The 14374-nt window shown below is 38.4% G+C and overlaps 1 protein-coding gene across 9 annotated transcripts in view; it reads right to left on the bottom strand.

Moving 5' to 3' along the window:
* Positions 1–14374, bottom strand: part of LOC139952738 (uncharacterized) — a 275619-nt gene that overhangs the window by 183632 nt on the left and 77613 nt on the right. For 6 of the 9 annotated variants that reach the window (XM_071951938.1, XM_071951944.1, XM_071951939.1 and 3 more), the window contains 9 exons: positions 10801–11223; positions 6626–6772; positions 6238–6474; positions 5107–5253; positions 4123–4548; positions 3418–3555; positions 2247–2429; positions 1115–1229; positions 300–514 (listed from right to left, as the gene is read on the bottom strand). In XM_071951938.1, the coding sequence (XP_071808039.1) occupies positions 300–514; positions 1115–1229; positions 2247–2429; positions 3418–3555; positions 4123–4548; positions 5107–5253; positions 6238–6474; positions 6626–6772; positions 10801–11223 (2031 nt within the window). Of the gene's footprint in view, positions 1–299; positions 515–1114; positions 1230–2246; positions 2430–3417; positions 3556–4122; positions 4549–5106; positions 5254–5944; positions 5959–6237; positions 6475–6625; positions 6773–10800; positions 11224–14374 lie in introns of those variants that run through there. The other 3 variants (XM_071951941.1, XM_071951946.1, XM_071951947.1) reach the window with 3 other exon arrangements.

The following is a 14374-nucleotide window of genomic DNA, read 5'->3' as shown; positions in this document are numbered from 1 at the left end:
AATAAGTGTAAAACCAAAAGTTCAGAAGATCAACAAATTTTGCTCCAACGGTTACACTCTGTTTGCGCAAGTGGAATGCCTCCCTGGAATCCTTACTAAGAGACTCAAATTCAGAGCCTCCCAAAAGAGTACACATTATTGTACCCGCATGTTTACTGGTTATACTTACTTCTTAAACTCAAAATCACTGAAGAACCAACCCTCTTTTATGAATCAGTTATAATAAAACTTTAGATTGCGCTGCTATATTTGAAACTGAACACCTACATTTGAAACTGAAAGGTAAAGATTCCACCAACCTTATGCTGTTGGAGTTGCTCCATAACAGCGTTACGTTTCACCATGATCTTAGTGGTATCCAGTTTATTGAAGGTGTTCTCCTTCTCTTCCAGCCAGATGAGCAGACTATGAAGACTGTCCTGTAGACTCAGGCACTGCATGCGAGTCATCTGAAGGGTGTTGCTACGCTCTGCTATCTGCCTCTCCAGACGACTGTAACGATCCTGGACGTCACCTAGTGGCAAAACAAACGAAACTCTTAGTAAAACCATGTAAAAAAAAAGAATTTTTTTTTATACGACAAAATTAGATGGTTTTTGGCTTGTACACTCCCAAATTAAAGTTGGTTTTTGGGATAAAATAAGCAAAACTGTGAAAAAAAACTCTGATTGAAGTCATGTTCAAAATAAAGATTCAATATTGTTAAAATGTTAAACCCCAAAAATGTAAAGTTAGTTTGTTGCACTGTCCAGATTTTAGGGGATAAAATAAGCAAAACTACAACAAAGACACTGTGCTCAAGTTAAACATCTTGAGTTTCCAAAAGAAATAAGAGTAGTTTTGGGTGGAACAAAGAAAAGTTGAATGAGAGAAAAAGTGATTTGAACCTAATGACCTCCAGATTAACGTGCCGGTGCTCCACCAACTGAGCTATCTACATGTAGCCCTAATATTGAAGCCAGTTCCTAGAAATGCAAAAGTCATGGGTTCGAATCCCACCCAAGTAATATGCCTGTAATTTTTACACAGAGTATACAGTGCTAACACGTGACAGCGTTAGGGTAAATTACACCAACATTGATATTCTTAAGAACAATTTTAAGGATACACTTACCGATCGCTTGTTGTACATCATTCTTGATTTCATCTTGTGCATCAGCGAGATCCTTGCCAGCTTCCTTAGATTGCTCTACATGTCTGGAATGCTCAATCACCTCATCGTTGAAAGTCTGAACAAAAAGATAGCAAATTGAAACCCTTATAATCCATATATCCTAGTTTGCCCGAGTTTGATGGATACAGTAATATATAGCCACACAATCCATTCTTTGCACAGGGCAAGGCAATCTGATTAAAATAATTCTTTCAAAACCCACACTCCAAAGTTGCCCGAGTTTGATGGATACAGGCAATAAAACCACACTGAAGGCTAGGACCAAAATAATAAAAAATAAAAACTTCTTCCAATAGTTAATATAACTATAGTTATACTAACTATTGGAAGAAATTTTTATGGATACAATGTCTTTAAGGTTATCAACAAGAAACGCTACAAGCATACCGGTACTCACTTAAAGAAATAGATGCTTTATGAAAATGCATCTTTCAATGGTTCACATATGACGTTGTAAATATCTGATGAAAGAATTATCCCACTCAAAACAAGCTAAACAATGGAAGACTTTTGAACATCCTTTATTACAGTTCTTGCCAGTGGTGCGCCAGCACTTCTCAGACCTAGGGTGGATTTCACAAAGAGTTAGGACTAGTCTTATCTCGAGTTAGGACCAGTTACTCATCCTAAACTTAGGACTATCCATGCAATTTGTATATCTCCTAGGACTAACCCTACGTTAGGACTAGTCCTAACTCTTTGTGAAATCGACCCCTACACACGCAATACTGAGCACATGCATGCATGCTCAGAGTCGCAAAAAAGGACTGTTTTGTCTGCTGCCGCCAGCGTCTCAAAAGTCTCCCATTGTGAAAGTCCAATGCCATCGATCAGACTTGAGATAACTTCTATTTGCCACACAGGCCCCGATAACGAGAACGACAACGAGAAGGATAAAAATGCACGCCCTCGATTGGTTGAATGGGCCTTGGCGTTTTCTGCGTGGAGCATTTCAACCAATTGAGGGCGTGCATTTTTATGGTTCTCGTTTTAGTTCTCGTTATCGGGCCTGTGTGACCTGGCCTTTACTCTGGCTTTCAATCTAAATTGCAATAATTTCTATTTGCCTTACCCTGAGCTTGTCGATCTGTTGCTGAACAGCGAGAGGCTCCGCAGCGATGGGCTCCTGCAGGAGTTTGACTAGGGTCTGCTCAGCACTCTGCAGCCAGGTACGCACCTTACCCAAGCTCTCATTGAATGTCTGGTGCTTGGTGATCAACTCATGCAGATGATCATTGGTTTGCTCGTACTTGGTCTGTAAGCAGAAAAGGAAGAAATGTGATTAGGCTTAAAGGCACAGGGGTGGATTTCACAAAGAGTTAGGACTAGTCTTATCTCGAGTTAGGACCAGTTACTCGTCCTAACTTAGGACTCTCCATGCAATTTGTATATCTCCTAGGACTAGTCCTAAGTTAGGACTAGTCCTAACTCTTTGCGAAATCGACCCCTGGACACTATTAGTAGTTACTCAAAATAACGGTTAGCATACAAATATACTTGGTACAAGCAACGGAGAGCTGGGCCCAATTTCATAGAGCTGCTTAAGCACAAAATTTTGCTTAAGCAAAAAAATTCCTTGCTTAGTAAAATCAGATTACCGGCCAAGACTCCACTCAATTGTTATACTAAGTAAACAACAGCTAAATACCAGTCACAAGCAATGTATATGGCATGAAATTTTGCCCAGTGACATGTGTAAAATAAGCGAGTTTTTTTCGTGCTAAGTAATTTTTTTGCTTAAGCAGCTCTATGAAATTGGCCCCTGTTGATAGTATAAAACATTGTGAGAAACAACTCCCTATGGAGTAACATAGTTTTTGAGAAAAAGGTAATTTCTTACTCAAATGTTAAAAGACTTCAGGCCTGAAGCCTTTTATTGGACATCTGAAAGCACACACATTTGTACAATAAGGGTGTGAGGATTTTTGGAACTACATGATGAGGTATCATTGTATATTTGGTTTGTGGTAACTTCATGTGAGTATCTACTTGCTGGGTAGATTATGTTCCTTAGAGAACTTGTCTTGCTTTATATTCTATTGCTGTGGAGTAGATTTTTCAAAATTTTGGACACTTCTCAGTTCTGACAAGAACTGTCCTGCTATTCTACCTGGGTAGGAAATTTGCCGAAACTACTACTTTCGCTACAATTTTGTTTTATTTCTTGTTTTGTCAGGGAGTTACTCCATTTGTAGAAACACTCTAGGTACATGAGTAAGGGAAGAACTAATTTCCTTTCATACCTGGAGTTTGTCAAAGTGGCTGTTGAGTCGCATCAGCCTGTCTTGGGTTATGTTAGAGTCTGGTGCCTCGCTGAACGTCTTGTTGAATTGACGAGTCAGGGCATTGCTGCGAAACTCTGACATCATCTGCTTGTAGGCCTGGAAAGGAGATATAGAAATAGACACAATATTTATTTATTATTCGTAATAAACAAAAGTATACACATCTTGAAGACCCTTCCTATACAGGGAATGATTTCATGGCTCTGCTTACAGCCGAATTCTGCGCTTACAATCACCATTCTCTGGTAAGCAGGGCCCCAATTTCATGGCTCTGCTTACCGCCGAATTCTGCGCTTACCATCACCATTCTCTGTTTGCAAGATATGGGATTTAAGGCATTGCATAGTGAGGTATCAATATATACTTTATTTGCAGTACCACCATGTGTGTATTTAATTGCCAGGTAGATTTTGTTCTTTACAGAACTGTCTTGCTTTATATTCTACTAACGCGGAACAGATTTTCGGAATTTGGGAGACTTCTTAGTTCTCAAGAGAACTGTCCTGCTTTTTAACTACTACCTGGAAGGAAGGTAGAAAATTGGCCGGGACTACTAATTTAGCTTTTAGTGGATCGTTAAAAACTTCACTACAGAGTAAGTTTTTAATTGGTCTCAGTTTGCAAGAGCTTAACTTATTTTCACAATATTTAAGAGAATCTCACCTTAGCATTATTGAGGAATCCCTGTCCAGTCAAGTTAGTCTTGTTCAGTTGATCTTTGTTGGATCGAATCTCGGCATTCAGCGACTGAAGCTGAGAAGACTGCTTCTTCAAGACGTTGATGTCGCGCCCAGCGTCGCGTCCGAATCCCTCCACGGTGTCCTTAGTCTTGTTCAGCCAATGCTCAAAGGTTACCACGTCCTTGTCAAAGTTGCGCAGGTAGTCCAGAGCGGAGGCGAGTTGTTGTACGCGCGAGTCACCCTCGTTGTTGAGGCGCTCGTAGCGCATACGCAGCTCGGAGACGTAGTCCTGGAGGCGGGCGGCGTTCTCACGAGTCAGCTTGTCGCCTTGTTTCTTCAAGAACTGCATGACGCTGTCGATGTTATTCTTGACTGGTTTGGCATGGCCGACTACATCGTCACGTAGGGCCTACAAGTGAAAATGGAAACGATATGAAATCTTCTTTTTCTTCTGAGTTTTTTTTAATAAACATTAATAATAACTAGTTCTTACATGGTGCATTTTACTATAACATCTCACTGCGCTTTAATTTAGTGCCCTGGTCATTGGGCTAATAACGTTCCTTTAATCTTTCTCAGCTCCCTGTGGCGTTTACATACAGCCTGAGCTGCCGTGTCACTCCAGTGGCTTTTTCAAACACAACATCAACCTCTACCCTCGCAGGTACAAACCCATCTATACCCCTGGGTAAAGAGAAGTAATTATAGCAAAGTGTCTTGATCAAGGACACACTTGTCACAGGCATGATATTTGGTCCTATGAAACTACAAGTTTATATGCTTTAAAGACTTTCATTTCAGGCTATTTAACCACAATTTTTCAAATTTTTGTGAGGGAAAAAAAAAACTTCCGTAAGAAGAATATCATGGCTGGTGTCACAATCCAGATCCACCAGAGCTTGAATTTAATGCACTAGACCACTAGGCCATGGAACCCTATAGTCACTGTGGGTGATTTTTTGCTTACCTTCATCTTGTTGAGCTGCTCGCTGAGTGGCTGCACCTGCTCAGCCTGTGGTTGGGAAGAACCCATAGCATGCTCAGCCTCAGACACCCATTGCATCAGATCCTGCAGCTGGCTAACATGGGTAATGTACAACTTCTCAAGGGAAGTCTGTAAAGAGATTCAAGACAAAACAAACATTAAATAATTAATAATTGATTGAATTTATATTGCGCTCTCTCCAGGACCAGCCTGTTTGAGGGCACACAACAGGAAGAACCCATAGCATGCTCAGCCTCAGACACCCATTGCATCAGATCCTGCAGCTGGCTAACATGGGTATGGTAAAACTTCTCAAGGGAAGCCTGTAAAGGATTCAAGACAAAAAACGTTCAAACTATGTCATATTCTCCTGAAGACGATCAGAGCATACTGAAATGTTGAGTTGTCAACCGTCGGTTATTTTCAGAATCAACACTGCTCAAAAGAGATTGACAAATTTACAGTGTCATAGATTTCATGAAACTTCTTAGAACAGTGTGCTCAGATTTCTTCGCAGATTTCTGTGCATCTGAAGAAGACAATATTAGCAAGTTGTTTTCACCAGGTAGTTGTTTTTCAGTTATCAGCTAACAAACCACAAGAATTAATGGGAAAAAAATAGTTAAAGGCCCGACGTTTCGACCCTAGCAGAGTCTTTCTCAAAGGTTGAATGACAACACAAGCCTTCGAAAAAAGACTCTGCTAGGGTCGAACTGTCAAGCCATTAACAACTTTCTGCATTTATACCATACGTCCTTTTGGTTGGTTGAAGCAGTTTGCAAAAGCTAATTCTACTTTCTCAAGGAATAAATTTACTTACAATTTCTTCCTTCTCCCGATTCGGTCAATAACTTTGTTCAGGGTGCCAGTCAGAAGCCTAAAGCCCGGTTCATACTTCCTACGAATACTTCGTGCGATGCGAATTTCATTGCGTCACAAAGCGAAATGGAGCGCGTACCGATTGTTGCCTCACCAAATTTCGCTTTGCATTCGCATTTTCAGGAAGTATGAACCAGGCTTTAGTTAACGATACAGCCTGGGAAGCTGCATCCAGGGGATCACCTATGCAACTTTTTATTTCAGGTATCAAACAATACACCACAATTTGCTTACAATTTCTTCCTTCTCCCGATGGCGTTGAGACAGCATACCCTTGAGACTATGAAGACGATCTTCAGCCAGGCTGACGACCTTGTCATAACCACGGCGGAGGTCTCCCATCTTACCGTTGATCTCATGTTGCTGTTCAACCTTCAGGTAGTCATCCTTGTTGTTGTGGATGAAACGGTCGGCTTTCTTAAGAGAATCCAAGATGGGCTCTTTGTGGTGGATGATCTCTTCCAAGAAATGCTGCAAAGGGAATAAGATTGTGAAGTTTTGGGTCATTATTTATATTGACTCATTCTGAATCAATATTAACAATGACTATTTCTTGGTAAATGTCTACATTGACTCTTTCTAGGTCAATAGTTACAATGACTCTTTCTGAGTCAATACTTACCTTGTGTTTCTCCAGTTGGAAAGTCAATGTTGGGATATCCTTGCTGACTGACTCCATGTTGGTCAACTTCTGCTGGGTCATGTTGACCCAGTACACCAGGTCACTCACAATCTGGAAGATGTTGCGGTACTCCTTGTCCAGGTCAGCCTAGAGGAGAGAGGTTAAAAGTCAACACAGGTCAAAGGTGAAACAAGACCATTATTGCGCAAGTTCTTGTGGCGACTAGACTTGACTAGACCGACTAGACTAACCAGAAACCATAGAACACAGGGAGATTGACTATATCGAACCATGCACTGGAGCATGGTCGACTATGGTCAATTTAAGAGCTACGTCATAGTTTCTAGTCAGGTCTAGCTGTTCACGTGAGCTTACTTATTGATTTGTGACTGTCTGTAGTAAGTTCATTGATGTTGAGTTTTTTGTCAGGAAAGTATTGTTTGAAAGTGACTTTGCATGATGTGTATGGATTGTTATTTTAATTATGTCATAATGCAGCCAGTGTAACCAGACCAGGAAACAAATCAAAACTCATAAAAGGGGGAAAAGCATTAAGTTCAAACAAAATTCAGAGGAAAAAAAATCAGTTAGTCATGAAGATCAATGAATAAGAGCCTTGGATAATTAGGGAAAACAAAAGCCCGAAAGTGGATAAAAAATACAACGTTAACTAAAAAGTATCATATATCCTGTCCCTAAAAAACAACAATCAATTATTTATTTCACAAGAAAAAGTGCAAAAAGGGGCTTTTCAAACTATCCATTTGTAAAAGTTTGGGTTAGGATCAATAGGAACCTTTTTTTTTAACCATGAACAAAAAGAATAATCTTGAAAATAAAGAGCCGAGTCTAGAAAAGTGGTGTACATTATGTGTCTCTTTGATTGTTTACTTTGATAAAAATTAATTCATGGACAGATTTAATATGATTAAAAATGCTTGTCAAAATCACTATGATCACAGCACAGCACAGCACTAATGAGTAATCAACTGCTACATAACAATGCATAAGGAATATGCAGGAGGGAAAATACAGTACATTCCTCTCAAATCAATGTTTCTTTTTATTTTAACACCTTTCCAAAAGGCCCCCTCCGCCCACCCAACAAAATATATATATATAAAAAAAGATAAAAAAATTCTAGTAAAAAAAGAAATTGTAGACTACAGACAAGTACTAAAAAGCGGAAATTTTTAATTGAAGTAAAAAAAAATTTGAAGCAATTTTAAAGTACAGAATTTTGTATTAATATATGATAGCTTTCAATGATTATGAATATTGATAACCATGTAGGACACCTTGCAGCTATGAATATTCATGAATAAGGGGTTAAAGGTCATTAAGGGTTAAGGGTCATTCAAATTGTGAAAAAGATGGTGGTTTTTGGAGACAAAGACAAACATATAGAATGAAGACTCTGACAAAACAAATGGGTTAACAAAACTGTTTTTATTAGTCATACAAACAAATACCACAGCGAGAAGACAATATGGGATGGAAAAACAACAATAACAAAGGAACAATCAACAGAGTTGGGTTTTACAAACAAAACCATATTAATATTATTAATGTGAAAATGTGGGAGATTTATTCAAAGTAAACAAAATAGTTGAAAACTCTTTCAAAGGAAGTTTCTTTCACTCTAAGTAAGGCTAAGAAAAGTTAGAGAAATTTCATTGGGGAATTGTTTAATAATGAAGTATCTTCAAGACAGATCAAGGGTGGGGGAAGGGGGACATACAAGGGGAAAAACATACAAATCTGAATAAGAAAAACAAAATTTGGTTTATAAAAGTTTGTGTGGAATGGTGTACAGTAAGAGGTATTAATGTTCATGTTTATATTCATAGATCAACATTAGACCAACATGAAATTTCTATAAAAAGTTTCAAAAACCATAGGAAAGTTTTCTGCCAACTTAGCTGTAAGGAATTACTTTTCAGAATCTGGGACAAATTTCATGGCTCTGCTTAGCATGGAATTCTGCGCTTACTGCCTTTAGAAGCATACCCTTTACAGGGTGCTGTAATTGCAAAAGTCTGCGGTAAGCAGGACCCAATTTCACAGAGCTGCTAAGCACAACAAATTATGCTTAGCAGAAAAAGATTACCAGCCAAACTACCACACAATATGTACAATTTGTGACTGGCATCCTGCTTATTTCTGCTCATCAGCAGACAATTGTTAAGCACTAATTACTGCTTAAGCAGCTCTATGAAATTGGGCCAAGGGCCATGAAATCAGGTCACCAGGTCACACATATGTAGAGATTAGACTAGCTACAAGTCTAAAACATGCTTTTTCTAAATTGAAAGGGTGTCTTCACATGCAATTAAGTTGGGACTGTCGTGTACATTGAACATACAACTGGGGGATGAGGGAACTCTACTTTTGGTTATTTACATAAATTTACAAACAAATACTGCAGGATTTTTTTTTTCTGCACAAACTCTGAAGTGTATAATTTTTATCTCTGACACAATCCTACTAAGTAATATTCTGTTCTGAGTCAGTTTAAGGCAAGTAGTTTGGAAATTGTTAACACACACGCACGCACACACAACAGAGAGTAAAACGGGGGAAAATCTTGAACGAAATGGAAATATGAAAATAAAAAGATTAAGGTAAAAGTCACATGCAAACAAAATCAAACAGTAAAAGGAATTACTAACCTCTTCAGAATACTAGAAATGCAATGTCAAGACGCACAAACAGAGAAAGAAAAGTAAAGAGTTACATGGTATGGCCTCAAAAGGAAATCAAATTTCTACTTTACGATAATAAAATAAAAAAAGTAATGAAAATCCAAATGACCCCAAAATGAAATGATGAACGAATGATTATCACACTCTGATAAGAAATAGAAAGACAACGTTCAGACACGGTCATGACCAGAACTTTTTATTGCAAAAAAAATGAATGATACATAGAATGTTAATAATCTATAACTACTTTCAAAAGCAATGACGGAGTATAACAAGTTTGAATTTTATCAAGTTGCAGTTGAAACCATAGCTTTATAGGAGCAGGTTCTTACGTTGCAATGAAACGATACTCCTAAGGAAAATATTTGAGCAGTTTTCAGTTTACAGGTCTGGAACTACTGCCAGGCTACAAAGGTCATGGCCTTCGTTGCCCCTGGTCTTGGCTTGCTGCTCTTTAAAGACACTGGGCACTATTGGTAATTGTCAAAGACCAGTCTTTTCACTTGATGTATCTAAACATATACAATAAATAACAAACCTGTGAAAATTTAAGCTCAACTGGTCTTTGAAGTTGCGAGATAATAATGAAAGAAAAAACACCTTGTCACACAAAGTTGTGTGCTTTTAGATGCTTGATTTCGAGACCTCAAATTCTAAATCTGAGGTCTCGAAATCAAAATTCGTGGCCAATTACTTCTTTCTTGAAAACTACGTCACTTCAGAGGGAGCCGTTTCTCACAATGTTTTATACTATCGATCTCTCCCCATTAGTCATTACCATGTAAGGTTTTATGCTAAAAATTATTTAGAGTAATTACCAATAGTGTCCACTGCCTTTAAAACTTTCCCATTGACTTTAAGATTTTCCAATGGAAGTGCCCTTTGCAAAAATAAAAAAATGGCCATTATCTACTAATTAAAGGGTTTGGGAACTTTTTGTACGACCCAAAAATACAAGCTTTAAAAAAATCATGCTCACAGTGCTGAGCAGAATGGCAAGTTTGGTAAAGATTGATAAGCTAAGCATACTATTCGATATTCGATATCATCATTTGGAGGAGCAATGAACAGAAACATGCAAAAGCTAAAAGACAACTAAAATATCTGAGAGATGGAAATGTAAAATATGTAGCAAATAACTGCCAGCAGAGTGGGTATGGGAATTGGGGGAGGAAAATGCAAATTAAATACAAAGCAACGGGTTGGATCTCTCTTTATCTATAAAGTGTGGTTGGAAGATAAGAAAAGCAGAGAGGCTTCTTGCAAGATGACAGCCAATCTGGGATGAAATAGATGTGTCAAGGGCAGCAGCTGGTGGTTGGCGAAAAGGGTTGAGGGATAGCCGCAAAAAAACTGATCAATGAAGAGGTAGCTGAATGAGATGAGATGTTACATCGGATGATCCAAGCTCTACTTAGCCAGGAGCTGCTCAGGTGGTGACTAAGATGCGATTAGTAGATTCTAGCTTACCCATGTTAGTACAGTTTCAGAGGGTTGTTGTAAGGGTATGTCCGGCGGGGATAGGTAAGATCTGAAACGTGTTACGCTTGCCGACAAATGGCTCACCGGTGCTTCGGAACTAAGGAGGCGCTCCACACGATGCATCACGAATTCCCGATTCGCGATCGAGGGAGACTCGTACGTGACCGGAAGGGATTCTTGAACTGGAGGTGTGAACTTGTATTTTTCAGATGACGATGGAGTCTTTCGTGAGGCCTTCTGAATGGTTGCCTCATCTGGACCTGATCTTGGAGTCGCCTGTTCCTCAGGAACATTTTGAAAGGAGACTAACTTTCTTGATGTTGAGGTTACTTTAGACTCCTTCTTGGTGGTGACTGGATCTTTAAAGACATCATCCTCATCTTCTTCCTCATCTCCTTTAGGATTACCAGGCTTAGGATTGGAAGGATTAAGGGGATTAAGAGGATTAGGATTTCCAGGTTTAGGGTTGGGATTACAGGGATTGGGATTACCAGGCTCCATATGTGGATTACCAGGCGCCGGGTGGGGATTTCCAATTTTGGGACTAGGATTTCCAGGATTTTCATGTGGATTTCCTTCAACAGGATGGGGATTACCGGGCTTTGGATTAGGATTTCCATATTTTGGATTAGGATTTACTGGGTTTTCCTGCTGATCTCCATATTTTGGATTAGGATCTACTGGGTTTTCCTGCTGATCTCCTCTGCCAGGATACAGATCAGGATGCTTTGAAGTGGGATTTCCTGTACTTTTTGGATTATCTTGTAGCTGGATTGATTGATGACCAATGGGATCAGTTAGCACATCGTCCGGATAAGGATTTCCCTGGATTGGATTAGGATTAGGAAGCACAACTTCAATTTGATCTTTTTCTAGTGAAATCTGTTCAACACTCGGCTCATGGAGGTCTTCAAGCACTCCAAGTTTCTGCATCAAATCTGACGAAATCTCTGAACTTGAAACTTTTTCTCCTTCCAATTTTTTTTCTGAATCCTAAAAAATACAAAAGAGGGACAGGGTCACTCTCTGTTTTTGACATTTTCTTGAAAAAAAATCTTACCTTAAATATAAAAAAATTAAATAAAAAATAATAATAATAATTTTGTTTTGTTTTGTTACTTTAAAAATTAGCAAAAAAAATAACTGTTTCAAGTTATGATTAAATTAATTAAGCCTACTTAGACATTCTCAATTGCTTATCTAATTTGACATGCTATATCATGCACTAATTGATGGACAATTCGAAATGAAGCAAGCACTTTAATTAACTACAATAAATGAGTGGACAAAATGTATAAATGGGAAAAATGTTTTCGTGCAAATGTAACGATACAAACGTGCGAAGTGTCTACAATGACAATGTGAGAATTCTTTTAAGTTCCAAGCACAGTACGTTAAAGAATAATAGTCCTTAATAATCAAGTCACTATTTAAGTCAAGACATTGTTAAAATTTGATATGGAAATATTTTTGGCACAAATAAGTTTTTGTTATCTACAACGAATCATTCATTGTTAGTTTCAAGTACTAAAATAAGGTACCAACCTTTTAAACCTTTTTTTGCGGAAACTCCATCAAACTTATAGATAAATCAATTTCCTGGTTACCACTAGCCAAGTCAAGCCACAGGACTTCAGTACAAGAAAAACAAAAAACACTCGACGCAAAACACAGAAATATTTTATTACAGATATCGTTTGAGAGAATAGTAAAACAGTTACAATAACAGAAAACACAAATATTTTAAGATTTCTGTAAAGACGACTTGGTTATCCTTGAGATCTTTAAATTCCCTAAAAGCATGATTTTGAAAAACACAGCATAACCAATTGTATGAAATGTCTCACACAAACAATGGAGAGACAATATTGAACAATTTAACATGAAGTTGATTTCACATGGATTCTGTTTAAAAGCTGTAAAGATGGGGTGACTTTGGTAAAACAAAAATGAAGAATGAAAAAGCAGTAAGATTGGCTCGTTGGGAAACATCCATCAAAGCTTAGAAAAATGACATCAGTAAGAAGGAAAACATGGAAGGAACTTGTTACAGTCGGATTAGTTTCAGAAATAATTTGGGGTTTTAGGAAAGACAACTTTGAAATGTATAATTGTAAAGGAAGTATACGTGCATTCACAGCAAAGGAAAGTCAAGATGTGCAAACATTAAAGGCAGTGGACACTGTCGGTAATTGTCAAAGACTAGCCTTCACAGTTGGTGTATGTCAACATATGCATAAAATAACAAACCTGTGAAAATTTGAGCTCAATCGGTCATTGAACTTGCGAGATATGAATGAAAGGAAAAAACACCCTTGTCACACAAAGTGTGTGCTTTCAGATGCTTGATTTCGAGACCTCAAGTTCTAAATCTGAGGTCTCAAAATCAAATTCGTGGAAAATTACTTCTTTCTCGAAAACTATGGCACTTCAGAGGGTGCCGTTTCTCACAATGTTTTATACCATCAACCTCTCCGTATTACTCGTCACCAAGAAAGGTTTTATGCTAATAATTATTTTGAGTAATTACCAATAGTGTCCACTGCCTTTAAGTGGATTCTCCTCCACAAAGATAAAGACCAAAGCACAGTGGTGCGTTCAATCCACAATAAAAAACCTCTGGCACAAATTAAACTGTGGCACAATTTGCGAATGTTTTGGAGCTCACAAGATTTCTTTAACAGTTTGCTTGGCATCCAAGTATCATTTCAAATTTGAGATAAGAGCTAAGGATAGGTTTTTTGTTGGGAGGAGGGGTAGGGTTAAGAAACTGAAAAATGCTAAGACCACACCAGTGGAAGCACTCACCTAGCTAGCAAAGGGAATTGAATTGAGTGCAGAATCCGCGGTTTAGAATCAGACATTCTCGTAATACCGTGTAAGGGGTTAGGGTAAAGTCTTAGATAGACCGATCCATTAAGCCCGCCCCATTGCATATTGACCAATCACAACCCACTGCACAACCTAAAGTCCGACAAATAAAGTCTGATATGCGTGCGCGTATGCTTGGCGCGCGCGGCAGAGTTGTGCAGAATGGCATTGGAGAGGCTCACGTGTTCTTGCTCACACGTGCGCCGTGGGCGGAGCCTAATGGATCGGAGTATCCAGCACAAGAGCTGCTAACATTTGCATCTTGCAATCAGGGAGATTTTGTGCAACAATCAGGGAGGATATTTAGAATTACATTCAACATAGAGTGGACAAAGTTTCCATAACCTAGGATATTTTCAAATCTTGATCATCTTGCAATCAGCCGGGGAGATTTTGAACAACAATCCGGGAGATATTTAGAACTACATTCAACAAAATTGGGAGACATTTTCCACAACAGAGGAAATTTTCAAATCTGTTAATCAGAAGGAAAGATTGATTTGTTTTCAAGGAATTTTCTGCAGAATCGGAGAAAATTGGCAGCTCTGGGTTTGATTTTATCTTTCTGGCTGGCGACACTTGGCAAGGCTTGTTGTTATTTATGTTTATGATTATATTGGTTTCATATTTTAAAACAATGAGTCGCGATATGATAATCTCCAAAAAGTTTGTATTTTATTAAAATGCAGGT

Source organism: Asterias amurensis, chromosome 20 (assembly GCF_032118995.1).
Source record: "Asterias amurensis chromosome 20, ASM3211899v1".
Taxonomy (NCBI): Eukaryota; Metazoa; Echinodermata; class Asteroidea; order Forcipulatida; family Asteriidae; genus Asterias; species Asterias amurensis.
The sequence above is the reverse complement of the archived record's forward strand: the minus strand, read 5'-3'. Positions and strand labels throughout refer to the sequence as shown.